Here is a 27,936-nt window from a genome sequence, read left to right on the forward strand (position 1 = left end):
GCTTTATCCTCGGCTTTATCCCTTTATTTTGACATAAGTGACATACATCTTTAATTAAGAATATTTCATAATATTTCAAAAATATTTTTGAAAATATTTGAAAAAAGATTATAAAACCAATAAGAAATAAAAGTATTTTTTAAATATTTTGAAACAAGATTATGATACAATAAATATGTAGATTTGAATTAATATTTTAAAAATACATTTCAAATATTTAAGAAAATTTTATCTGGGTGATAAAAAAGAACGTTTTTAAAAATATTTTTAAAAGATTCTTAAAATATTCTTAAAAATGTTACCACAAAAGGTTTTTAAACCATTTTTAAACATTCATAAAACCATTTTAAAATGTTTCTCAATATTTTTATAGAAATATTTAGAAATATTTTTTGAAAACATTTTCTGCTGTATGGGGAACTACCAAAAGAAATTTTAAAGATTTTATTGGAAATATTTAATGAAATTTGGAAAGGAAAAGGATTTCCGGAAGAATGGAGAAAATATCAAGTGTTCTTTATCGATAAGATAAACAAGAATAAAGTAAAACCAATTTCGCTATCTTCATGTATGAGTAAATTGATGGAAATACTAGTAAATGAAAGATTGATATGGTGGATGGAAAAGGAAAGAAAATTTAATACGTTACAAAACGGATTTAGAAGAGGAAAGTCATGTATAGAGAATTTAACGAAAATTACATCAGATGCAAAAACGGCAATCTTAAAAAAAAGAATACTGTTTGGCAGCTTTCTTAGACGTATCTTCAGCGTATGACAACGTACAATTCCATATATTGAAAAATAAAATGTTAGGAATAAATTGTCCGAAAAGTCGAAAATGGAGCGAGAAGAAAAGAGAAGTTTTTCGAAGAAGGATCGAGGAAGAGAAGAAGAAACGGTTACGTAAGAAGAATAAATGGAGGACCAAAGTGAAAGGAGTATCGAAGATGAAAATTGCGGTGCTTAACTTACGAACAGTTTATCTAGGAAGAATCAAATAAAGGATAACTACATATAGAGTGATGCAAAGCTTATACAATTATTAAGTTTATTATTTAGTATTTGCTTGAATAATATGACAATCAATAGAATATCACGATGAATAAAAATATATAGTACACATATTTATTGGAATATATAAGTATAATACTCTCCGTTTCTTGTAATGTTTCTGCAACATTTACTACATTTTCTGGATTTTTATTTGACCTCTTTCTTCCTCTTTTTCTCTGACAGATATATCGAATCATTGAATATTTAATCAATGAGTTATATAAATCAAATATGATCCAAGTTCATCGTTGTGTGCAAGTGAGCTGGATGAAGTAGATTAAGATTAAAAAATCCTTTAATTGAGTTTTTGCTGGTAAAGCACAAGGAACGGAACTTTTTTGGATCTTGAATAGAAATACTATGCAAGTGTAACGTCTTGTTGCGTATTATGTGATCTGCATATAATAATCCAGCTGGTCGCTTGCCATGGAATGGCTCGCGAAAGAATGGAGTTAGAAAGAAGGATCCATCCATATTTCTCTTCTTTTCTTTATGGATTGATTTAGAAAAGGTCTTTATTATATTATTACAACCTTTCACGTTGCATGTATCTGTGACAACTTTTAAAACCATTTTATCTTGGTCAACAACATCTGCAATACATATTATATAATGTAAACTTTAAGTTATTTTTACATCTACTAAGTGCATAAATTTAAATATTTACCAATGTAACATGACACAGTTTGAAGAGCCAGTATTGGTGTATTAGTTGGGATACACTGTAATTCACAAATATCTCTCAAACATATCTGTTTCCATACATCTTTATCAGGACAATAGATATAGGTAAAAGCCAATTTACATATAATTAACGTATCTTTAAAAATGAAATGTTTAGAAGAACTGGTTACTACAACAGGTCCCTCCACACTTAATGCAGATCTGTATATACCTATGTATTATTTAAATACAAAAGAAAAAATTAATATAATAAAACATATTTTAATCAATAAAAGATAATTTTAAGGATTAATATTGAGTTATCATACGTAATACGTATATAATACATGGTTGAATAATTCACGACGTATTATACTATGTATAATACATGCTGGGGGTCTATTCTCTGTAGCTCTTAACGACAGTTTCGTTATCGTTATATTTGCGTTGCGCAGATATTATATATGGTAAAAAAGCTGCGCAACGACAATATAACGATAACGAAACTGTCGTTAAGAGTTACAGAATAGGCCTACAGGAAACCACGTATAATATCGTATGGTACAGCAAGTATAATACTTACTCCAGTTAAATATAATACTATCAGAATTTGCGTGTAGATCCGAGGGCAAATCATTTAAAAAGGAGAAGGTACAGTTAGGTACCTTTGCACCTGAAGTCCATTTGCCTATGTATTTTTTAAATACAAAAGCAAAAATTAATATAACAAAATAATGTTTTAATCGATAAAGATATATATATATATATATACTTAATATACTTGGGTAAGTCGTTACATGTATTAGTCTAAGATCCGGTATAAGAAATTTATTCCCTCATTTGTTATTTATGAATGATAAAAAATATATGCTAGATAACATATACATTGATACATCGCAAATAGGTTGCCGAGCTAAATCGCCTTGGGATAATGTTAAATAATTAAATTTTTAATTAAATTTATTCGATCAACTTCCTCGATTGGTTGTTTATAAAAATTGTGCATTAGTTGAGAGAATATACCCGAAGGAATTGGAAAAATAAAGGTTGCCTACTTTCCCCTCTGCGCAGCTGTGGAGTTGCCAGGTATAAACAGGTGAGTAAGCGTTATTAATATACTCTCATCAGTTATTTAATCAAATTATTATATCAAATGAAAGCTTATTTAATTCACAATCCAACCGTATTAGGTTGCCTTATCAAAAAGTTGATTGCATCCATGGTTGCCTAGATTTTAGATGTACTCGTAGAAGAAAAAATTCAACGTGTTCAGGAGTTTACTGCCCTTCTGTATGGGATCAAGCATTGTGATAACATTAATGACGCTAGATATCAGCTGTTCCAAAAAACATATGCAGCAAACAATAACAAAGAGCAATTTATGAAGAAGATTCAAGGCATCGACTCCAATCTGATTCCACCATGCTGGATCTCCCTCAAACAGAAAATTTTACGCACAATCTATGTAAATTCAATGTGGCTTCATGCAATAGATGCATGCTGCGTCAAACTAAATCCTGAAGATTGTGGTTGGTTTTTGGATGGCTATTTGAAGCCTACATGGTTCGTAGGGGACCCAACACCCTTACAAGTTGAGGATATACTCAGAGAATCAAAGGAAAAAGAAAACGATGAAGAATTAGAATTAGATTTTGACGGAGGCATTTCTGACGAGTCAGAATCAGAATAAGTTTTTTACATAAAATTTTTTACTGAGATATTTTGCTATTAATAAATTTATGTATGAACAAAAAAATGTTGATATCATTATGTGGTATTTTATCTGACTTTTACTAGTATTTAATCCGCACTTACACGATCGGAAAAATATCCTTTTGAAAGATGTACATTTTAAACATAAAAACTTATTATTTCATAATAATGTATAATCGCTGATAAATAAATGTGAGTGAAAAAAATTTTATATCGTTGTTAATATTTAATCTGACTTGAATCCAGTATTTGATCAATGGAACGCGCTTACGCTATCGGAAAAATCTTTAAAAAGAACTCGCTTCATCTTTTTCTGTCGCATAGAGTTGCGCGCGCAACGCTTCTCTGTCATCTCAACGCTCGCGCTGAAAACTTTACATCTAAAATCTAGGCAACCATGATGCAATCAACTTTTTGATAAAGCAACCTAATACGGTTGGATTGTGAATTAAATAAGCTTTCATTTGATATAATAATTTGATTAAATAACTGATAAGGGTATATTAATAACGCTTACTCACCTGTTTATACCTGGCAACTCCACAGCTGCGCAGAGGGGAAAGTAGGCAACCTTTATTTTTCCAATTCCTTCGGGTATATTCTCTCAACTAATGCACAATTTTTATAAACAACCAATCGAGGAAGTTGATCGAATAAATTTAATTAAAAATTTAATTATTTAACATTATCTCAAGGCAATTTAGCTCGGCAACCTATTTGCGATGTATCAATGTATATGTTATCTAGCATATATTTTTTATCATTCATAAATAACAAATGAGGGAATAAATTTCTTATACCGGAAGTCGTTACATGTATACTTTGCACATAATATTATATCGAAATGCGCATTATGTAGCTGTATATGTAGCTGCATAATTAAAATTACCTGTATAAATATCATAGATATCAACAGTCATCAGTACTTCTTCAATATGTCCCACACCTCCCACAAGATACAATTTGTCTTTCAAAAACACAGTAATCATGTGTCTTCTCTCAACTGGCATACTAAAACATTTGTAAACATTGTTTTAACAAATAATGTACAATTTATTCTATTATTTATATCTATTTACTCTTATTATTCATCTAATCATTAAGATATTTACACTGTCTCAAGAATCCATTTCTTAGATATCAAAGAATAGCGCCATATATTTTTGTTAAATATTCCTGAACCAATACCATATTCTCCGCCACAGAGATATAAATCGTATCCTTAAAAAAAGATCACATAAAATAATAATTAAGTAAATAAGCCAATATTGTTTTAGATAAGACGGAATAAAAGCCTGCATACTTCTGGCAGTGATCTGCATTCCTACAAGAGGTTTACCAGTGCTGGAACTATGTTCGATAATATCTGGAGGATACTCGAATGAGGTCAGTTCAAAAAAATCATTCCCATCCCAGCAATGAATAAATTGTTCACGGTTATCGTGTTTACAAGATATAATACCCTGTAAAATTTTTGCTTCCTTATTTTTTAAGATATCTAAAATTGCTTTCTTTTTCAATACAATAATATCGAAAGGAGCTGTAAAACTCTGCAAGAGAAAGGAGATTTTATTATTTATATATTAGAATTGTAATGCATTAAGGGGTTACACCACAGTAGAGAGTGAAAATTTAACGTTTTTTTGCGATTTTTTTTTAAGTGGAAGGAAAAGTAAAAGGGTAATTCTTTTTAAGGATGTTGTTTTGAAGTTTGAAAAAAATTTTGTTTATTAAAAAATATTAAAAAATGGCTGCCCAACAGTCGTTTCTGCGGAACGGTTTTTTTTGAAGGGGCTCCGTGGCACGCAGTAGAAGTGCAGCAAAAATTAATCTGGAACAAAATAAAAATTTTTTCTTAAACTACATTAGTATAGCTATAGAAATACGTAGGGGATTTTGAAAATATTCATTTTTGTTAAATTGGCGAGCATTTGAAAAAAAAAGTTCATTTTACTACCAAAAAACGGGCACTTATTTGTAACTAAAAAATCGAAATATTAACTTATCGAAAATCGGCTACGTATTTCTATGCGGAATGTTGTTTTAAAGATGTGATATTAATTTGGAGTGAAAAAATAGAAAATTGTTTGAGTTATGCTGCGTGCCGATTTGAAAAAAACGTGTTTCGAGAAAAACGCGTTTAAAGTTTTGAGATGTGTTATGGACGGGAAAAAATGAAAAATTTGACTGTTTAAAATTTTTTACCATTAATCTGCTATCCCTGGACCATAAAGCTGCCCTTCCCTGCTTAAATATTCCTCCTCATTTTCTTTCCTCGTCGATTTCATGCTGGTGCGTGCCTGTTTTGCCGCATCTGTCAAAGACTGCTCGGCGTGCTTGATCCTCATAGCATCGGTTTCAAGGCAAAAATTGTATGCTTGGAGGCCAATATCCATCTCCAAAACTTTCATAATTCGCAGAATGTTAATCAAACCGTCGTTAAAATTGCACACAGCAATATCAGTCGCTACTTGCAATACTTTTTTGCCACTTGAGTAGGACTTAGGAGCCAAGTTCCAAACAGTTGCATTGAAACTTTCGTTGCAGTTTTTAGTGTATTAGAGAAGTTAGAAATCAAAAGGAAAGTCATTAGGCTGTACCCTTCCAGCAGGTATCTACGTGCCGCAGGTAGTCGTTTCGGAGCAGTCCGACGCGCTTGGGAAAGAGGTCGGAATTTCAAAGAAAAAAATTTTGTACAGGTATAAAACTTTTTTTCCCTTATTCTAGAAGGTTCAAAGCATCTTTTAAGCCAATAAAAAAAAAATCGATTTTTTGAAAATTTTACAGTGGTGTAACCCCTTAATAGACTTAATAGAATATAATAGTATGGTAAGAGAACACACACACACACACACACACACACACACACACACACACACACACACACACACACACACACACACACACACACACACACACACACACACACACACACACACACACACACACACACACACACCACACACACACACACACACACACACACACACACACACACACACACACACACACACACACACACACACATACACATGCAAAATAAATATGTGGGGGATATACAATATATATATGACTTGTAATTAGAAACCCATTTTAATTGAAGTATAATGAAGGTAGAGTCCAGCCGAAAATTCGATTTTATTTTAGAATGTTTAGAAATTTTGTTATTGAAATAATATAATTGTGATACTTTTTTTTAAAAATTATTATTAAAATAATATGATCGTGATATGATTGTGATACGCCGGATAGTATACATATAAGGGAGACCACGACCGTGTGTCTACAATTTACACTTTTTTAAAGTTTACTAAAAAGTCAATAAAGATATATGGCTGAACATTTTGGCGTAACCTTTCAAGTTTTCTATTAAAACAAAATAAATAATTAGAATTGCTCATCTTCTAACATTTTAAAGAGAAAAATTTTCTAATTGGGCAAGTCAAGCGTAGACAGATGGCCCCGTATGCGAGGCTATCTGGCCACATTCGATGGGCTATCTATCCACATAATAAAAAACATATTATTCATATTAATTTTTATATTAATTTATAATATTATTTATTATTAATAAATAATATTGAAAAAACTGCCTAGTCGAAGGAATCAGAGCAGTAACAGGCGTTTTGTGTAAACTTTCTGATAGGATTCCTGCGTAGAACTGACTTTTCTTTATATCAACGGTGGCATCAAAGTAATTTTGAATTCGTTGCAAAATTAATGTGGTGAGTTTACTAAATTTCTTTTGTCCTCTTAATTCTTTAATCCTTTTTTTGCATTTGAGGCCTTTACTTTTTCCTCAGCAGAGCGTTTGAAATAGAAAATACTAAATAATTTAAGACAAATTCATATATTTACTTGACACATAGATTTTTTAAATGAAAATTTGGTGACGATTCTTGAACCGCAAGATCAAGTAGCTGCTCGTAGGTCACTTTTTTACAGTAGCGACTGAGAGTCCGAACATTTATTCCGAATTCTAACGCTGTTTTTATGAAAAGATTCTCGCTCGATTTTTATTAAACTACTGTCGCAACAAATTCTTCGATCGCCGAAAAATGTTAATAATTGTTTTCGCTTTTTTTGTAACGCGTATAGTGTCTGTGAAAAGCATCGCAAGAGAACAAAAGCTACTCAATCTCTTAAGCTGGGTACTCACTATAGGGCCGTGCAACGTGCAACGCAACGGTTGCTGCGACTAATGAGTACATACGTCTTATTCCGGAATGAACACATTGTGTCAAAATTGCAGTAACCGTTGTTGCAGTTGCGTTGCACGTTGCATTGTCCTAGTGAGCATGCGGCTTTATGTAGAGCCTTTTTCAATAGTTTGTTGCCTGTAACCGCAAATAGATAGATGTTTTCACGTCGATTTAGAGTATAAAATTTTGGATTATATTGTCTACGGACTAACTTATACTTTAAATGAAGTTGGTGTATAATTTAGTTTGTTATTTAATTAATCATTAGTTTTATTTCGTTACTTTTTTTTTAATAAATAAAAGGTTTTGTGTGTGAAAGGGTTATTTTTTAAAATCATTCAAAAAAAGTGATTTTTCTCGAGGTTTATTCGATTTTTGAACTGTAACTTTTTAACGATGCGTTTCCGCCGGACCTATATGCTTATGGAAACTTTTTTTCAAAGTCAATTTTCTATAAGACACTGAAGTATTATTGACCTAATCTGGAACACCCTGTATAATTAGTATACATGTGCGCGCGTATAAATATAGCCTTTCTAAAATTTCCATGAAAGTACCGGTTTTTGGGTTCGATTTCGGCCGAAATTGATACATAACCGAATATTCGTTTCCGATTTCGACCGAAAATAAAAAATATTTTTTTCGTCGGAATTCGGAATCTAATTGGAGATAAAGGGTTATAGTTCTTGTATTATTTCTAAAATTATATAACTCTAAATGTTATTTTTCAACATAACATTTGATCTAAACAAGATTTAAATGTTATTTTTGAATATAATATACTCACCTGATGATAGTCCATCCACTTTTGTGTAATATCAAGCAAATGAGATTCTGTAGCTCTTAAATTGATGTTTCCAATTAACTTCATAAAATGTTCTTTCGACAACTCATAAATTGAATCGAGTGGCAGTTCATCGAAACGATCTAAGCAAACAGCCAAAGAAAGATCTCGTAGCACATTAATATTCAATTCTTGTGCCAATAACCAAATTTCAATAGCATATTTTGGCGACATAAAGTGTCTCTCAAGCCTGTCGGTTATATCTTCTATTAATTTATCTGCTGCAAATAGAATGCCTAATTCCAATAGACTCAAGAGACGATCAAGCTTTTCAAAATCATAACTTGTTGCAGATGTAAATGTAATTTTGTCATTATCAATCCAATCAATGAAATCCTACAAAATTATTATGTGTTTATTTCATAATGAAATGATATGCCGATAAATCTCGGTGTAATTTCTATATACATTTGTCTATTAAAAACATGTATTTTGTGAAAAATTTTGGTATAACAAATCCTTTACACAAGAAACAAAAAAAAAACGTTTTGTTTGCTCAAAAAGCGACTTCTTTCCTGTGAATATAGACAAGAATTAAAATCTGCTCACTTGCAACAAAATCGGGGAAATGTCATAGTTGATAACGTGTCTTGTCTGTTCATATTCTAGAAAGTTCGCGGACAAAAGCGCAGCAAAATACTGACATTTGTCCATCAATTTTTGCTTTTTAACCACGAATCGCTTCTCTTTGAGAATCAATGTCACAGTTTCACGCGGTTTCCCGCTTTCATAGCTGTTATTTTCCATTCTAAAACAGTACGTGTTATCAATGCGATAAATGTGCATTCAAACATGCTCTCCGAAGTAAACGCAGTAACAATTGCACTACTTACTTTCATTCATACGTCTCTCATCTACTTACATATATAGCATCGTAGCACCACGTGCTCAGCTACTGTCGCTACTCTCTCGACTCTTAGCTCCTGCACTCCTGCACACCGAATATCAGAATGCGTAAACGCTTGCCACGAGAAGGGACAGAAGGGACGTGGTAGCCCATCGACATAGAGCATGAACTGCGCTCAGGTATAGATAAATATGACCGGTGACTCACCGGTCGAAATAAAGAAATAGTGACTGGTCGAGGTCAAGCTTTTTTTCTACCCTGTAACGTATTAACCTTTACTTCGTTCCCTCTTTGTCTAAATTCTACTGGACACTTTTTGAAGGCTTTCATGTAGGGAATTAGTAGGGAATAATGTAGGGAAAAACCAAAAATTTTATTGGCTACTGCGGCGTTTCTTGCTGCTTCAACAAGCGTTTCCGTTTCCTGTGTTCAATTATACTGCAATTATACTGCAAAGCAATAAAAGCATTGAAATTGAGTGAGCTGAGAGCTTATGGAGTGAGAGAAAGGGTGGGATGGATCTCTTCATTGAAAAGGATATTTCATCCTAGATGACATCAAATGTATTTAATTTATTAGTGCTATTATATAATATTATAATTGAAACCATTGACTTTATTTGTGCATTATGAATCGAACATTTTTAAACACACTTTTTTAAACACACAATGTAAAAAAAACAACAATTCACACATTTTTATTATTTTCCAGTATGATATTTAAGTCGATAAATAAAATAATAAAGAAAGATTATTTTAAAACTGACGGCGTTTGTTATCAAACGTTAAATAAGATGTTTTCACAACACCTCCACGGAAAGTTTGACTTTCCATGCCTGTAGAGAGGGGCGAAAGCGGTCAATTTCACGCCAAGGCGGCATAGCGGGCGGAAAGTAACCACTTTCCTCCCTAGGGCGGAAAGTGACTACTTTCCACCCGCTAAACAGGCTAGATGATGGTTTTGATTTTCTTTTATGTTTGACTAACTGAGTGGAAATAGTATATTGTGCACCAAGAGGAAAAAGCAGCGTTTTTCAGACGAGTGTGAAGTTTGCCGCCCTCGGCTTCGGCTCGGGCGGCAAATCACACGAGTCTGAAAAAGCTTAACTTAAATTTCGACCCGAGGTGCACACGATATTTTTCACAACACCTTTACGGAAATTTGACTCAAATGTTCGACTTTTGAATGCCTGTAGAGTGAGTGCGTTTGGTGTTCCATTCGTACCGTTTATACGCGCGTATCGCTAAATAGAAATAGAAAAATAGATGCGGGGTCCAGGGGCGAAGCCCCCCACATAACACAAAATTAAAATGATAATAAAGTTTAAAAAAAAAATATAAATAATTTTCGAATAAGGTACAAGCCGTTTTCGGTCTAAGCTTAGTAATTATTTTTTTATTTATTGAAATTAATATAATTTTTACAAAGAAAAAGTCTTATTAGTTAGTGAATTTAATATTTTTATTACAATTTTTATATTGGAAGATCGGATTATTTCCTCGATTTTATATTGCCCGTTACTTTACTTTCTGCCCGCTATTTTTTCCCTAGAGAAAATTGGTACTTAATTTAAGTAAAAATATATAATTCTAAATAAATATGTAATTATATTAAGTAAATAAGTTATTGGCAGTATCTAAATAAATATTTTCTTGGATCTAAATATTTTGTTCAGTGTAATAATAAAAGATAAAAGAATATATCAGACTAGTCAATGTTACACACTACTAGGCGGCCGGTCCTCGCGGGCCGGTCGTCGCACGAGCTCGGTTTGCCGTACGGTGCGGGCGCCTCTGCCCGTCGTCGGGATTATCTCACCGCTTACGACGGCACGGCGTCTAACGGTCGAACATGAGTTTCGCGAGTTCGATGTCGAGACTCGGAATCGTCTGTAGACGACTTAGGTACCCTTTAGAAAATATTTTAATTGATATTAAAATGAAGGGAAAAATGAAAAATTGGGAATAAAAATATTTTGTATTTACATTTATCGATGTTCGTGAAATAAGATACTTTATCTATAATATTGCAAATTGGAATACACAATTAGAAGATAAAAACAGGTTATTGCTCATATTATACGTCTGCATCTATTATATAGATGACGGAAAATTATGAGAAAATTATATTAATATTTTTAAGTGTTTCAAATACATATAAAAAAATATACATGTACTTTTCTAAATACTATAAACTTTAATATCTTAATTTCTGCCATTTTTGCATCAATTATATCTGCCAACGTATTGCTGCACTAACAATAAGTGAGTTTCTTGCACATTTTAATAATTCTTAAAAAAATTTTTACAAAATTTAATAGTAAGATATAGTTACATTTAAGGCAGAAAATCAACGAATAAAAATTTTTAAATATTTTGTTTTAACATAATCATACTCATTCACTTCTACTTTAATATTAATTATTAAATGGATAATTATTTTTAAATTGATTATTTCCTTGACACGTGCGCTCTTCGCGAATGTCGAGAATAATAGGATAAATTTGCATTCGTGACAATATCATTTGTAACGTTAATAATAGCTTGCAGACGTAAAACGCGCATACACACACAAAACACTCGTAATTAATTCTCGTATAGAAGTTATATTATTCATAACAGATGTATTAAATGCATTATGGTTACAAATTAGGATGTCAACGCGATATATTATGTAATCGCAATTGCTTTCGAACGAATAGAATTATTTTTAATTGCATAAGCTATTTTTTTCACCTCTCATATACAATTTGAGGTATTAATTATAACGTAATGCGATCGCTTACTTATTGTCAGTTGAAACAAATTAATTCTATTTGTTTGTTTGTTATAAAAATCCGCTTTCGTTGCATTTATCTTGTTTCGTTGTTTCAGTTTTGACAATGGGTCGTAGAAAAAAGAATCGTCACTCATCAGAAAAATTGCAAGAGTGAGGTGACGGAAAATTCGAATTCCGACGAAAAAGAGGCAATGAAGCAAAGTAAAGAAAATCTTTTCATTGCCGAAGCTATCGACGTTTATTCACGCTTGAAATTGCCACTCGTGCATTCGATGCAGCATCGCTCGTCGGACGACAGCGACGAAGAGGACACTATCGAGCTGAACTTCTGGCCGCGTTTTGTCTTTGTGTCGAACCTACACTCAGAGAAAAAATTTGTACGTGCAACTAAAAATAATTTGTACCAGTAACTAGAAATTTGTGGACAAATAGCGCCTCAACTATGTATTATAAAGTTGTGATAACAACAATAAATAAGTTATATGAACTAAGAAAATATAGTAATACTTGTAATAATCGTTGCGTTGGATAAACTACAAAAAAATAGTGGCATTAACGAAAAATATATTGTGTATGCAAAAAGTATGTTGTAGTAACATGAATAATATTATTGTAGTAATATCAACATAATTTTTGTAGTAAAGGGGACATAATTTTTAGAGTTGTCTAAAGAATAATTTCTTATTTGTTAAACTAAAAGACTTAAGAGTAAACATTAAGTGAAAAAGCACTACATGAAAAATAAGAATTTTAACGTAAAAAAGAATTTTATTATATATTATACAGATTTATAATTCAAAATTGATTAATATACGTGGGTGAGCACACCCTGACTGGCGATCCTTAGAAGGATCGCTGGAAAAACCCTGCTGAGCGGCCCTAGTTATAGGAATCGATGTTGAATTTTAATTACGGGTAAAGGTACTGGCGATGCGCCGCGTAGCGGGCGCGAGCCGAACTCTCTCGCCGCGCGAGCCCGCGCTGCCGCCCACGCCGCGTTGGCTTTTGGAAGTATGCATCACTTCAAAAAAATATTTGTTTAAACTGGAAAAATGTTATTGTCATATCTTATTTTATGGAGTCTATATAACTAGAATAATTATAGTTGAGGCGCTATTTCACTATCAACTAATAGTTGACAAATATTGTTTCTGTGACTTTATTTTTATAGTATTCAGTACTATTTAGTTCCTATTACTTTGGAAAACTAGTTACAAATACTTAAATTGCAGAGTTGCCGAACGAATAGTTGCCACAACTATTTCGTTTTCTCTCAGTGTATGTCCGATCTGCATAGAACGAGCGGAGGAGACCTGCGGATTTTGCGGCATGGTGTCTTACTGCACCGTCAAACATATGAAGCAAGACTGGCCGAAGCATCGCGACCTGTGTAAAGTTCTCACGGAAATCTGCACGATCGGAGGTGGTTTGTCGTCACTGTCGGAACTCAGCGCGGACAATTATCGCGTTTATCGGCTGAAATTGATCGAAATAGTACAGTATCGCTTGGACAGGTCTCTCCAGCTCTGGGAAAAGGAGATCCTTCTTTATCTTCGCGTTTGTTGCAGCTGTCGTCGCTTCTCGACGACTTTGAATGCTATGCGGAATCGGTTTATTCTGCGAGAATCATGACGGCGGACATGGAGAGTGGTGTCGAGAGTTTTAGGTGTTTCGCAGAGGACTGTTCATGCAGCAGAAAGCCGGTCACGCGGGTCACGTTGATCCCGAGATTCCGGATACCTTCCAGAAAGGACCGTTTTATCTGCCGGATAATTTTGATTTGTTAATGGCACAGCTTTACGGTCACTCGACATATTATTGCAATATGGATTGCTATACGTATTGCAGTCTCTCTCGCATATCGACCATTCCATTGACGGCTTTGTATTCCATGCAAATTTCTTGCCTGAATTGGAAGACTATCGGATACTTTCGTGGTCCACGTGATAGGTGCCGAGTTTCAATTCGAGTGTACATATAAATCTGCATATGTGGGAAAAACTCTTTCTGCACCTCCTTCCGAATTTAAAGCATCTCAAATTGATGTTCATCCTGTTGACCGCTGTGAAGATCTGGTCGACTTGCAAATCGTCCAATCGACGAGTAAACGTTTTGTTCCATCCTGAAAAAATTCTATCACAATTTCTATCGCTCCAAACAGTTCGTAGAACCGCACCTCGTGTGTCTCTTTAACCTGGGTCTTTATCGCGAAACTGGTTTTGAAGGTAAGGACACGTGGCCGGAGACGATACGAGAATTCTGTAAAACGAAAGTCCCCGTTTGCGTGACGTTTTACACGAAGCAGAAAATTCCTCGAGGGATGATCAGGATAAAATCGATCGCTGATGTAGAGACGATTTTGGAGCCACCAAGAAATCCATTCGCTTCGATCAAACTCGACAGAAATTTTGTCAGTGACGATACGGCGTCACTTATCTATAAAAATTATTATCTCGCTATTGTTAGAGGAAAATCATAAGCAAGGTTGAAAGGGATATTTTTCTTAAAGTTATTTTATACTTAATTCCGCACGAATACTTTCCTAGAATATTTTACATTTGCTTTTTATATCTCTTTTAATTTCTAGTACTACTTCTATTTTATATGCATGCAAATGTATGTGAAATTCATAAAGAGATTATATGTACAATATGATAACCACATAAAATTTGACAATTCGCCAAATATTTTTTGTTATCATAGTTGTCCCTATTCCGAATTGGATCAAATTTGTACTTAATCTATTAAGTGATTTATTGTCTCGCTCATGTATTATTTATGTATTTAAATAATTATAATGACGTAATATTTAAAAATAATGTAACGAGAAACTTTATTCCATCCATAATCATATTATAATTTATGTATAATTTATGTATGATTAAGGCATCCAGGTCAGAAATTGTTTTATCAGTTTGTAACAAAATATACTGTGAGACATACAATACGCTAGTATATACATAAGTTTATATTTATTTTGTACAAGTAACATGTTAAAGTACATAAAAACTATTTCATTTCTCTTATATTTTGAAGGACGATTTTCTATATTACAGCAATTTTACTTTATTTTATACAACCGAACGTATTTCGTAAAATCTGAAAAGTACTAGACAGAATTTTGTTCGCGATAATTCAATGGTAATATCACCTTTGTCTAAAACATGGCAATGTATTATATTACGAAGTCATACGGCTGTTAGCACTTTCCTATCATTATTTTGAAATCCTGTAAACTTGTGTTTAATACATGGATAATGCCATCCAAGTTTGTCCATGCTTGAAAATAAATTCGTCATCATTGCTGCAATAACACAAAAAGATCACCGTGTTACTCGTGTTCATATGGAACCCGCGATCACACACACAAAATAATCACGATTATTACATCCATGAGAAACATAGCAATTTAAAGAGATTACAGTAAAAGAAGATTACAGTAAAATCGTATATGGTATTTGCAATCATAACTTGTTTAGTCTATTACAAATCGCAGATCTGCATCGCAAAAGAAACCTTATTGTGTCATATTACATGTATATCAAGATTTGAAGTTAAAATACTCCTCTCGATAAAGACACAAGAAAATGATATCTCTTAAATATTTTCTTGTACTTAAATAAATATGATTTATTACTCGAAATGATTTCTTCTCACGGCGCATCATTAGTTATTTATTGGCTAATAAAAAGAAAATGTAATGACGTTTTTATCACAGTTGTATAAAGATTGCCGTAAACAGGAAAGTTATTATCGCAAACGGTACCGTGTTTTATCCGGCTGAATTTTTCTTAGAGTTTGGTGGTGCCATATTGACGTCGTAAAAGTAACGACGATAAGCCCTGTCACAATGAGACGGCCAGTCTTTAAGGCATGCCGCATACGCTACGACGTGAGCAATGTAATTTTGCTCAAAAGTACCTCGGAACAGGTGCGAATAGGGGCCTGCAAAAGATATTATTTATCCCATCGTTTTCTGAAATTGTTAGCAGAATTGTTAGCAGAAATTTATTAAGAAAATTGCATTTTTTACCAGTAGCATAAACCCCGACATCTTCCCCGGCGTGAGTTTCGGACCTGTTGAGGTATTGGCCAGCAAAGTGCCTGTAGAAGGGTTCGTCGCGAGTCTGATCTTCCTCGACTTTTCTCCAGGTCTCGTTGACGTTGTTGCTGTCGTTTCTTCGATGGTAGAAGAATCCTGGACCGTTATTGTATGAGAGCGTTTCGTAGGCCCAGCTAGATGACTTGTTGGCGAAACCGAGGATATCGTTGCCTCTCTCGGGATATCCGTTCATTGTGAACGAATGCGAGTGATCGGCTGTGACGATGATTAACGTTTCTTCCATATTTAACAGCCGTAGAGCCACCTTAACTGCCTCGTCGAGTTCGTATAACTCGCGCAGTGCCAGTTTCGCCCAATTGCCGTGGTGGGCTGTATCGATTTTGCCACTCTCGACCTGAAAGATCGAAGAATAGTTGAAAAAACAGAAAAACTATCAGTTTACTGTTAATATTCCAATTTCGAGTTACTCTGCGCGATACTTTGAAAACAGAACAAGATTGCAGCGCTCTCAAGTTATGCGTAGAATTATGCGCTCAAATAGCACGACCTCGACATGCATACGGGAAGATGAAGTCTAAGAACAAATGACTAATTATAAGAACGCATTACACGAAAATGGTCATCAACACGTAATTTGCATAAGAAATAGCATTATCGTGTATCCGTCAGGATTCCTTGATGTCTCGATTTCGTTTCATTAATGTTTTATTCATTAATTTTTTATTCATTAGTTTTATTTATTAGTTTTATTCATTTCATTAACATTTTAATATTCATCGAGTGCGTTGTCCTATAATGCCGTTCATAGCAACTGACATACGTCCGTTATAAATAATTAATGCTGTTCAGCGGCGACTACACTGTTCAATGGGGAAAAAAAAAACAAGAACGAAGGTAATCGTTTCTCACAGTTTTTCGGGCGCTGAAAATTATCATGTTTATCAAATTCGTTTATCACTTCATAAATTTGCGTTAAAATTACAAAAAGGGACAATTTCAATATTTTGTTATACTATGATATGTGATATGCCGGAGAAGTTTTATCGCGATCAAAATTAAGTATGTTGTTAGGACTTTCAAAGTTGCGACTTACAAGGCCAGTTACGACTTAAGGATCTATCAAATATTAAAAAAAAAAATTTGTGTATTTGGAAATACACGAAAAATTTATTATTTTATATCTCTCGTTTTAATAACGGCGTGCTGCTCTTATTTGCCTTATGTGATGATATTGATTATTTTTTAATTACGTTATTTAAATTTAAAGTGGAGCAATTTAATAAACGAGATTATATTTAGCATCGAAAAACTACGAGAAATGATTATCCTTTTTCTTTTGTTCGAAAAAAAGTTATTTTTTGTTGAACAGTGTTACTGCAGACCATTAGCAGAAATCCATTTTTGTTCTTCTTCAGCAATCGTATGGCCTGCGTTGTCATATTCGCTAGCGAGGGTATCTCGTCAGTCTTCACGGCGTGGAAGGGCATGTGACCAGGTGAGAAAACACCAAAGATGTGCGATGTGTTAGCTATATCGATGGACATGAGGTCCTGCATGTTGGTGACGGCTCTTCCTTTGGGATGACTCGCTTGCCATTCGTCCACTAAGTTTCTGCCATCAGATCGTTCGCAGGTGGAATCACTCGTATTCAATTTCAAGCCCACTTGTTGTGCTCCGCCACCCAAGATAACCTTTTAAAAGATATATGGATTTAATATTTAGATTCAAATTGCAATAGCAAATTTAGATCATTTGAATAAAAAACGGGATATTATATCGTAGATTTCTAGAAAAATGTTACGAAGCAGGATAAGCTTGATATAGGATTATATATTTCCCATTGTGGATATTTCGAATTATAATGTGATAAATCTTTTTTTTTAATGATACTAATAATTTTTTTATTATCATGTTCTTTTGTGTACTTATTATACACAATTTCTATTTGCTGTTAATCTGTTAGATTTGAAATTATATTGATCTATACAAATGTAAAGATGCGCAGATGCGATAAATTACCTTAAACTGACTTCCTGGTTCATCCTCAATGAGTTGTCTTGCGATGTCTTTAATGCATGATTGTTGATCCTTCGGTACCTTACTATCGCATTCCCAATGTCGATGATTAACGTGCGCGTAAAGTCCCGCCGGAGTGGCATGGGTGATGCGAGTAGTGGTAACAAATCCTGTTAATTAATCATGCACAAGTTATTCCTCAAATTTGTTTACTTCTGAATTACAATAACAATGATTAGAATTAAAAGTCTTCAGTAATTTCATAGGTTAGGATCCTAAAGTAACGTGATATACTTAATATGTTATAAATATAAAACTGTTGTCACATAAAGTATGTATACTATATATTATGTTGCAATTTGTAAAGATACTTATATTGTATTTCGACGCGCATATTCTGACTGTACACTGATGATTTATTCATGCAGAGCAACGTAACGAAAAGATGATCACTGGCGAAGCTCAAGATACAATGGGAAACGAATGCGTTAAATACTAATCAGCGAGTCATGTAAAAAGCTTCCATTATTTTGCCAAAGTAGAAATCAGTCATGGCCGACCGATCGTCCGCGACACGGTAGAAGATCGGCTTATGACCTCGTTTATTGAGTATACTTTCACTGTGGTTTGTTGTATGACTTCAACAAGGTTCATTCAGACTAACGCTTATGTTAATGAAATAGCCGATCACGCATGACACGTGTTCTCTATAGGATTGATACTTGTAATCATTCGTATATCACGTGAGTACAATTTATATTCGAGTGCCGCTTCTAAAAATATCCTTAATAATCTAAATGTTTCTTCAGTCTAGTTTCCTCAGTTTAAATTTGATATACATTCTCAGCGAAAGCGCGTTTTTAAGCTTTTGTCTGAAAAACGATGGTTATATAAAGAAATAAATATTAATTTCACTAAACCAGAGAGAAGTTAGCATCAAATATATAAATTATATATTTCGTAAGATTAACTTTGAATTATTAGCATGATTTCAATTTGGATTTGTTTGTTAAATATAAATTGTAATTAAATACGAGGTATGTATTATCAAACGATTATGATCAAATTTATTACGTATGCACGATAAATAGATTATATCCACCGACAAGAAAATTTATGAAATTAAATTAAAAAGTAAAATCATATTTTTAATAATCTATACATAATGTGATAATGCGTACAATACTAAACTTGATCGCTTAAGCTTATTATATGTTGATGATAAAAATTGATAGATTTCTTATCTCAATGTCGTACCGTGTAGAAAAATTCGCTTAATTAAGAGTTTAATCAACCGACAACGGTCGGCGATGCATAAGAGATTTCGATCTGATTCTTCTGATCGGTATCTACTTTCCAAAAATATTTGAAATCTTGACTTAAATCTGAAGCACAGATTTATGTCAAGGTGTGATCTAACTGTGTTGAATGACTATTATTGATTATGCACTTGAAATTTGTCGACCGAACGAAGTTTCAAACGGCGAGTAATAGCAGCTCTATTGTCACAGCCGAGTTCTTAGTTAGCTTGAGATTTATTTTCGGTGTGGTTGCTTATAATGCAGACGAAATGTTCAATCATAAAAACTTCCTCGCCTAAAATTATTTTCTTACAGCTCCATAAATAATTCTAAGCTAATGACTCCAGATAGAATGAGATATTCTTATGAGAAATAATTCATGCAAAACTAGAAGTTGTAGACAGCCTTAAATCTTTTAGTTAATGGAGAAGAAAGATATTATAGTTTTCAAAGGTCAAAGCTCTCACCAGTATCCATGCCGGATTGCTGTGCCCAGTCAGCTACCGTGGTGACTTTGCTTAATGCGTTGATTTTCTTATCACATTTGCCATATTCGGCTCTGGCATCCAGTCCAATAACCCTGTATTTGGTTTTCACGCCAGAAAATATAGCAGTTGCCGTCCCTGCCGAATCCGGTACTTGTTTGTCTACGTTGTAAGTCTACAAATGTATGATAATTGTGAGATATTTATATTCAATGATATAATTTCGATAACCGATAACGAGTGTTCGGTTTAAGAAAATATCTTTCGTACATTATCGGCATCAATCGAAATTTTTGAAGCATGAGACTTTACCGATATATTGTAATTATTGTCACGTTTATCTTTTCCGATAGCGTGATAAAATATATTACGTCAATGTAGAGGAGTGATATAAGTTAACAAATTCTCATGCTTGGGGAGCAATCAGATGATCGACGGAGATTAATTGTAATGTGAACATCGTGTTTGTCGTATTTTCTTGTCGAGGATAGACGCGGCGTCCTTATCAAAGGCGCGGAATTAAGCGACTTAACGTGACGGGATTTCCCAATATCGTTGCGCTTCGCGAGACCGCCCCGTCGAGATTGAAGGCACGATCGATGCAATTTGAATGTCTACCTTGGCGAGGCCGGTGTTGGAGAATTTCTCGAACGCGAGTTGGTATTCTTCACCGCTTAGGCCATTGAGCTGACCTATATAGATTCGACCGGACGTAATGGTGGACAGGCCCATACCGTCCCCGATGAAGATGATCACGTTTTTGGCACGATTCTCGTTTTTCTGCTCCGACAGGATTCTGTGCAGGGTCTCTTGGCCGGACTTCAGCCAGAAGGACATATCTGATAAAAGATCAGAATTTCGCTTCGATGCCAAGGAATACAATCGATTGATCGCGGTAGGACGGATAGGACGGAATTAAAACCGAAAATTTAAAAATATTGAAAAAAATATTTGAAGGAATAATGAGAAGTCTTCCATTATTTCTTAATAACTACTATCTAAAATGTAGTTTTATCTATGATATATATAGAAAAAGATAAAGTAAAATTCGATCAAAGTTAAGTTACTAATCAATATGTGTAAATTAAGTTTAAGACATTTGCGCTGTGTGCTTATTGATTTTCTAGAACATTGCAGGATAGAATTTGGAAATTAAAATAATAATGTTGTTATCAATGAACAATTTTGACTTGACAAAAGCTATTTTGTGAGATATATCTCGACACTTATAACTTGCAATAACACATAAAAAGCTTGTTATTTAACAAAACAATCTCGATCCGGAAAAACCTCAGGCCTACAGTATCGATACTGATCGATGAAGGCCAAACTTCGCATATTATTTTATCGATTTTTTATAATAAGACAAAATTTACGTAACTTTGATTTGATCGATCAAAGCAATCTGCTTTTTTCCAGAAATTTATCAATGAATGACGCAAAAGTACTTTGAGATTCTTTTATATATTTATTATAGACACGTTTAAAATTTGCAACGGACATATGCTTATTAATATCATATTTATGAAAAATTTGAAGAACATGAAATCTAAAACTTATGTTTGTGGTATTTATTTAAGAGAACTTTGACATCTAATTTGAATATATGTCAATTATTTTATAGTATGACGATTATAACAAACCTTCATAATCTGTGGATCCTTTACGTATCGCTTCGGAATCTCGAAGAGCTGCCACGATGCAAAGTAATAGAATGTAGTGCTTCATTGTGAATGTTTTTTCTCTGCAGTAAATAAAAAATTCATCATTATTATTCTATAGAGAGGAATTTTTCTTTTTGTATCTTATTATTAATAATGAGTAAAATTATATTTATTGTTCATTGTCAAAGTTATTATTAAATTATTATTATTTTTATTAAATTTAGAAATGTTGGTTCAATTATTCTTATTATTTTAATAGTACATATTTCTGATTAGGTTTTTACATAATTCTCTTTAAACCAAATCAGAAACTTTGGTTTGCCAGTAAATAATTAACAATAAGGATTTTTACTCGACCCACTGGTCACGTTTATTAATTATAATCGTTAGACATTGCAATCATTGGCTTTGATCCTTCTTAAGTGTAAATCTAAGTCATAAAATCAGTATAATGCAGCCTTCAACAAACATCTCACTAGTCATGACATTGCACCAAAACAAGTCATAAATCTGAAAGATGTTCCGTGTGTGTGCCATATAGACGGTAAAGTAATACATGTAACAGTAACAATGTCTCAATTTTATAAAACTTATGAAAATAGTATTAAGAAACATAGCACCACTCAATAGCGAACGATAGAAATTTGATTACTGCATTACTACATTACTGATTTTATGACTTATTTATTAGATTTACACTTGAGAAGGACCAAAATTAATGGTCGGAATGTCGTGACGATTATAATTAATAAATGTGGCCAGTTAGGTCGAATAAAAATTCTTATTGATAATTCTCTTTGTTTCATGCAAAATGTATGTCAATAATTCATTAATGATCTCTAAATAATTAAACTGAGACTAACTTAAATGTGAATAAACTATGTACACATAATTAGTTCTTGAGAATTTTCAAGGAAAATTGTTACCAGCTGCATTTTATCGTGTTACTGGCATTTTTCCACGTGTGCATGTTTCTATCTACTAAATTAGATAATTGTAAAAAGAGGAGTTATCTTTTCTTCTGTTTCTTATATGTCGATATTTAAAACCCATTTTAGACGATTTGTAATTTGTGTCGAATTTCAGAATAGAATTTTATTTATTATTTTATATGCCGTGTATTTTGATGTAATATATATTTTAATATATATGTTTTAATATACACGTATTTTAATATATATTTAATGTATGCATTCTGAGATTCTTCGAATGTATTACAGTTATTAAACATAAAATTATAAACCGATTTCTATCTTGAATTTTAATACGAATTATAGATCGTTTAAAATAAACTTTCTATTGTTTTATTTTGTCATATAGTACTCTATTTCTGCTAATTTTGTTTTATCCAGTTTTCAAGTCTTTCGCGTGATAGGATGAAAGACTATATTACTAACATATTAAGTATTTAGTTATGTATATCGGTATATGTGAAGAACGGGATCCATTTAAATAGGAGTAAGTTCTTTTACTGCTGTGTCAGAATTGTTTTGAAGAAAGGATTGAAAAATTTTTTTTCTTTTCCTTTAAAACATAAAAGACAACAAATTGCAAAATAAAAGGAATATTGTGAGAAAACCTATTTGGAAGAAAAATATTTTAAATGATTGTTAAAAGTTTCCAAGAATATTAGGAATTTAAAAATCTTAAGATAGTAGTTGTAGTAGATAACAGACGGAAACGACAAGATCTATTTGTCATTAAAAAACTATTTTGCGTGCATTTCCGTGATTGATATCTATATAATACTGTTGACAGTATTAGACAAAAATACAGAAAAAGTGTAAGTACTGCTGGCTTAATAATTATGTTAAAATTAATGACTTATTAAATATTTTACTTTTTTTGCTCAATTACAATAATGTATTATCAGAAAAACTCATTGCAGTGAGACTTACTGTTCAAATTTGGCCTATAATCAGTCATATTTGTAGCTATTTTCTATCTACCCTACTAATAAAAATAACCTGGAAGAAAAATGAGTTTGTCAAAATCTGGAAGTTTTTTCTTAATTAGTGGATTGGCTTTTATTTTCAATTAGTCGCTATAACGCTAATTAGACTGGTTCAAAATTCTATTAAAATATAATAAAATAATGTAAGATATAAGTTTTATATTTAAAAAAGCATTTAAAATTTGATTGACAATAATATGGATATTGTTAGTAATATGGTCTTTTACCCTAATAATACTATAGTCAGCAATATCAGCATAAATTGTGGCTCACCCGACGCGATCAGCTATTCCTAATTTAACACACCATTAGCTTTGCATTAAACGACCATCATAGGTGATAAAGGAGAACTGTATAAAAGTCAGTTACCAAGCTAATAAAATTACTATAATGACAAATGTATCCTACTTATACCGAGGAGTCCTAGCTCGATCGGCTTTTGCGATTCTTCTTGCACACTTTTCCCACGTTTACAAACGCTTGGAAGTACCTCGCGCACAATTCTGTTTGTAATTTTCCGTTTTTTAAGCGAAACACACAACTATTGTATAACTTCGTAGTTTCTTTGCGAAATATATGTATTGTTATCCTGATTGAAAATTGTTTGGTTACGACAGCACGTAATTGAGTATAATTGAGTATAATTACACGCTGACTACGATTATCTTTACTTTATATACGACATCTTGAAGAACCTAAGGAACAATTTGCTTGCTAACAAGTTGAGGAAGAGAAAAATGATATTTTATATATGTTGTATTATTTTTATATGGAGGGATGAAAGTTATAGTGGTGTAAGTCAAATTTTTAAAAATATTTACTCCTGTGCATAGATGCAATCTATACAATATAGGTATACATTGCATCTATGCACATGAGTCAATATTTTAAAGAGATTGATTTACACTACTATGATATGACTTTTACCCCTCCATATACTCGGACATTAAACAATAATATAGGTGTGTATGTGTTAAGATATCTCATTATAATTATTATAAATATCTATTAAATTATATGATAATATATTCATGCCGTGTGTACAGTAATCTTAAATTATTTTTTGATAATCGGATATAATTTCAAGATAAAAATAAAAATAAAACTTTCGAGCATCATTTACCGCGCTTGGTTCTTTTAGCCCGTTTTCTATATTCGTGTATTTTTATTGGAGTCTATACTTCGAATTTCAAGATAATTTTTATTTTTAACTATTAATTGCATTAAGTCCTCTATTATTTCTTTTATAAAATTTAGAATGTTTAAGAAATTGTATTATACCTATTTCATTTAAATGGAATAGAAATAAATGTATTTCATTATTTTCCAAGTTTGGGAAGATAATTAGCTCTGTATTATTACTTAACTCGCTAATAATAGCTTATACCAATTAGGCTTGTAATAATTCGGTAAAATTCCCGGTTATTTATTTTTATCAAATCTATCGCGAGATTAAATTAACAATTTTTCAGAACATTATTTGAACGACGATACGGATTGACGATATTAACGTGTATACATATTCGAACGGGGTCGCTGGCCGACCTAGTTCCTATCTCGCTCCCTCTTCAGCAAGCTTGGTTGTTCAAATCTTCTCACGTGTTCCTCAAGCACCCCGAGATGCAGCTTTAATCTTGCACGCAGAAAATGGCAAACCGAGTTACCACTTACCTGAGGTAATATGAGGTGTCGTAAAGGAACTCGGTATACGATGTGTCACCACGACGGTGTCAATTCGATTGGACCTGTCGATACGTCAATTCAACGATGTCTCGGCAATGCGCGTCTTGAAGCGTGACATCGTCGGGAATGAAGCACGCGGCACAGCGAGCGGCGTCCTTTAAATCGCGTCTTGTAATCACCTCGCCACTTCTCCAGTCGATCAGTCGCCGATAGTATCCGTAATAAAAGCCGCCCGCGGCCGGCTCTGACTTCCCACATAGCAAAATATATCACCCTAAGATATCTGGAAGATATCCACCAGAACTTTCGGTAGCCGATCTCGACGAGATCGTCCCGATTGAAGTGCCGGGATACGCTCAGAGATGAGCGCGAAGACAGTCAGTTGCGCGAATCCTAATATTCGCTGAAGGATCGTGAGCGAAAGAAGACTTTGAATCGTCGGCTCGTTCGTGCGGTAGCTGACGATCCTTAATAAAATCTCGTGTCGTTCGTTGTTCTGTGATTCTATTGAGACTGAATATTGTTCGCGTGCGGTAAAAACTGAATTTGCGAGTTGACGCCCGTATCATTTTCGCGACCGTCTTCGGCCTCGCGATCAAGATCTCCGTCGGCCGCGAGCAAGATGTCCGACTGCAAGATCTCCGAGGGTCAAGGAGAGTAGGAGGGATAGGACCTTTGTTCCGGGACGACTGGGCACTGGTTCCCACTACTTCCCAGGGCAAGTGATGCGAGTTAGTTCCAGAAGTGGAACCTTAGCATCTCTTTTGCCAAGACCATCAGTGCATGGTGAAGAACCACATCCTACAAGAGGTGGCACTGTTTTCGCAAAACACTACGGATCTAGACCGGGAAGTCCGGGAGAAGTCGGTCGGCCCCTCGTGACGTGTTGCTCTTGCGCTGCGGTCGTTACCTCCGGCGCCGCCCGAGCAAAAGTCTTCTAAGTCTCCTCGCGGCGTGTGGCTTTCGCTAGGTCGAATCGATACGGCGTCCAAGTTCTCTCAGATTGTATTATTAGCTACGAATAAACTTCAATTGATCTTTATAAAATATAAGAGCTAACTGTGAATCGAGCATATAATCGTATGCAAATGTTGCAGAGATATCTTTTTCACAACACCTTCACGGAAAATCCGACTTTCCATGCCTGTAGAGAGGGGCGAAAGTGGCCAATTTCACGCCAGGGCTTACTTTTCTCCCTAGGGAGGAAAGTTGGTATACTTTCCATCCTGTATAGCGGGCGGAAAGTTGTTACTTTCCTCCCTAATGAGGAAAATTGGTGCTTTCTGCCCCGTATAGCGTGCAAAAAGTAAAGTAACGGGCAATAGAAAATCGAGGAAATAATCCGATCTTCCAATTTGAAAAATGTAAATATTAAATTCACTAACTAATAAGACTTTTTCTTTGCAAAAATTATACTAATTTCAATAAATAAAAAAATAATTACTATTTTAAAAATTACTTGTATTAAAACTACTGATTTAGAATTGTTTTTTCTTAATAATATCACTAAATAATGAGATAACTAATTAAACCTATTTACATAATATTCCTAAATAAAATCTCAAATCAATCAGATTTAGTGCAATAATTAAAATTATTTATATCTGACTGTGATCAGCGTGCAGTAATAAGTTGGAATATATATGTATATGTATTATAATAATACATATACACGGAAATTCATATTGAGCTGCCTAAGATCTAAGCTTAGGACCGAAAACGGCCTTCGGCTCGGGCGGCAAACTTCACACTCGTCTGAAAAACGCTACTTTCGCCCCTTGGTGCACAATATAAACATTCCATTTATTCTATTATTACTTATCTATTTATTCGTATCATTTATCTATAATCGTTAGGATATTTACACTGTCTCAAGAATTCATTTCTTAGATATCAAAAAGAATAACGCCATACTTTTCTGTTAAATATTCCTGAACCAATACCATATTCTCCGCCACAAAGATATAAATCGTATCCTTAAAAAAGATCACATAAGATAATATATAAATAAATAAGCTAATACTGTTTTAGATAAGATAAAATAAAGAAACAGACTGTGCATACCTTGCCAGTGATCTGCATTCCTTCAAGAGATTTACCAGTCTTAGAACAACGTTCGATAATATCCTCCAGATATTCGAATGAGGTTAGCTAAAAAAAATCATTATCATCCCAGCAATGAATATATTGTTCACCATTATTATGTTCACAGGATATAATACCGTGTAAAATTTTTGCTTCCTTATTCTCAATGATATTTAAAGGAACTGTAAAATCCTGCGAAAGACAAGAGATTTTATTATTCGAAGAATTGTAATGCATCTCAATGCGTATAACATCAGAATATAATAGCTCATATGATAAGAAAACAAAATAGATATGTGGGAGATATATACGATATGCATACCTTGGAGTTTGAAATCTCTATTTTATTTAAAATAATTGGAGGTAAAGGCTTATGGCATGCAAGTTATCCTTACAATTTAAGAAAATGTTATTCTAAAAATCGGACACAATGATGTTAATACTCACTATAAAATACAATTTTTTATACCAAGATATTGTGCATATTAAATGTATTTGATAAACATATATAACAACAATTTCATACTTCTATTAATTTAAAACTTTTTACAATTCGCAACCCAAATTTTTCCTAATTTTTACT

General features: G+C 33.3%; 2 protein-coding genes and 1 pseudogene across 3 annotated transcripts; 1 reads left to right on the forward strand and 2 right to left on the reverse strand.

Moving 5' to 3' along the window:
• Positions 1-3,818: 3,818 nt before the first annotated feature.
• LOC139776475 (uncharacterized) lies at positions 3,819-9,224 on the reverse strand. Its single transcript, XM_071713121.1, has 7 exons — positions 9,027-9,224; positions 8,421-8,813; positions 4,735-4,981; positions 4,544-4,652; positions 4,321-4,442; positions 3,953-3,977; positions 3,819-3,858 (listed from the first exon to the last, which is right to left on the reverse strand). Exons 1-7 carry the CDS (start codon positions 9,222-9,224, stop codon positions 3,819-3,821), a joined length of 1,134 nt encoding a protein of 377 aa, XP_071569222.1.
• Positions 9,225-12,205: 2,981 nt separating this feature from the next.
• Positions 12,206-14,581, forward strand: LOC139776438 (uncharacterized; annotated as a pseudogene).
• Positions 14,582-15,057: 476 nt separating this feature from the next.
• Positions 15,058-26,607, reverse strand: LOC139776436 (alkaline phosphatase 4-like). 2 transcript variants are annotated; one of them, XM_071713073.1, is made up of 9 exons: positions 25,257-26,607; positions 21,611-21,711; positions 20,586-20,806; positions 19,950-20,142; positions 18,185-18,351; positions 17,548-17,856; positions 16,136-16,559; positions 15,869-16,047; positions 15,058-15,406 (listed from the first exon to the last, which is right to left on the reverse strand). In XM_071713073.1, the coding sequence occupies exons 2-8, from the start codon at positions 21,693-21,695 to the stop codon at positions 15,875-15,877; spliced, it is 1,572 nt and encodes a 523-aa protein (XP_071569174.1). In that variant the 5' UTR covers positions 21,696-21,711; positions 25,257-26,607; the 3' UTR covers positions 15,058-15,406; positions 15,869-15,874. The 2 variants fall into 2 exon arrangements, with proteins under 2 accessions (XP_071569174.1, XP_071569173.1); XM_071713072.1 differs by having other exon boundaries at positions 15,058-16,047.
• Between the last annotated feature and the right edge of the window lie 1,329 nt (positions 26,608-27,936).

The sequence above is a fragment of the Temnothorax nylanderi genome, unplaced genomic scaffold (genome assembly GCF_030848795.1).
Source record: "Temnothorax nylanderi isolate EJ_2023f unplaced genomic scaffold, tnyl_v1.0 TNYL_tig0120_pilon, whole genome shotgun sequence".
In the NCBI taxonomy this organism is placed as follows: Eukaryota; Metazoa; Arthropoda; class Insecta; order Hymenoptera; family Formicidae; genus Temnothorax; species Temnothorax nylanderi.

Excerpts from the sequence above, each read along its gene's own strand:
- LOC139776475 (XM_071713121.1), bottom strand. The coding sequence starts at position 9,224 with ATGGAAAATAACAGCTATGAAAGCGGGAAACCGCGTGAAACTGTGACA. Across the intron at positions 4,653-4,734 it reads AATGCAGATCACTGCCAGAA|GATACGATTTATATCTCTGT; the intron begins GTATGCAGGCTT and ends TCTTTTTTTAAG. Across the intron at positions 4,443-4,543 it reads AAATGGATTCTTGAGACAGT|TATGCCAGTTGAGAGAAGAC; the intron begins GTAAATATCTTA and ends CAAATGTTTTAG.
- LOC139776436 (XM_071713073.1), bottom strand. The coding sequence starts at position 21,695 with ATGAAGCACTACATTCTATTACTTTGCATCGTGGCAGCTCTTCGAGAT. Across the intron at positions 20,143-20,585 it reads CCAACACCGGCCTCGCCAAG|ACTTACAACGTAGACAAACA; the intron begins GTAGACATTCAA and ends ATACATTTGTAG. Across the intron at positions 17,857-18,184 it reads AACCAGGAAGTCAGTTTAAG|GTTATCTTGGGTGGCGGAGC; the intron begins GTAATTTATCGC and ends ATCTTTTAAAAG.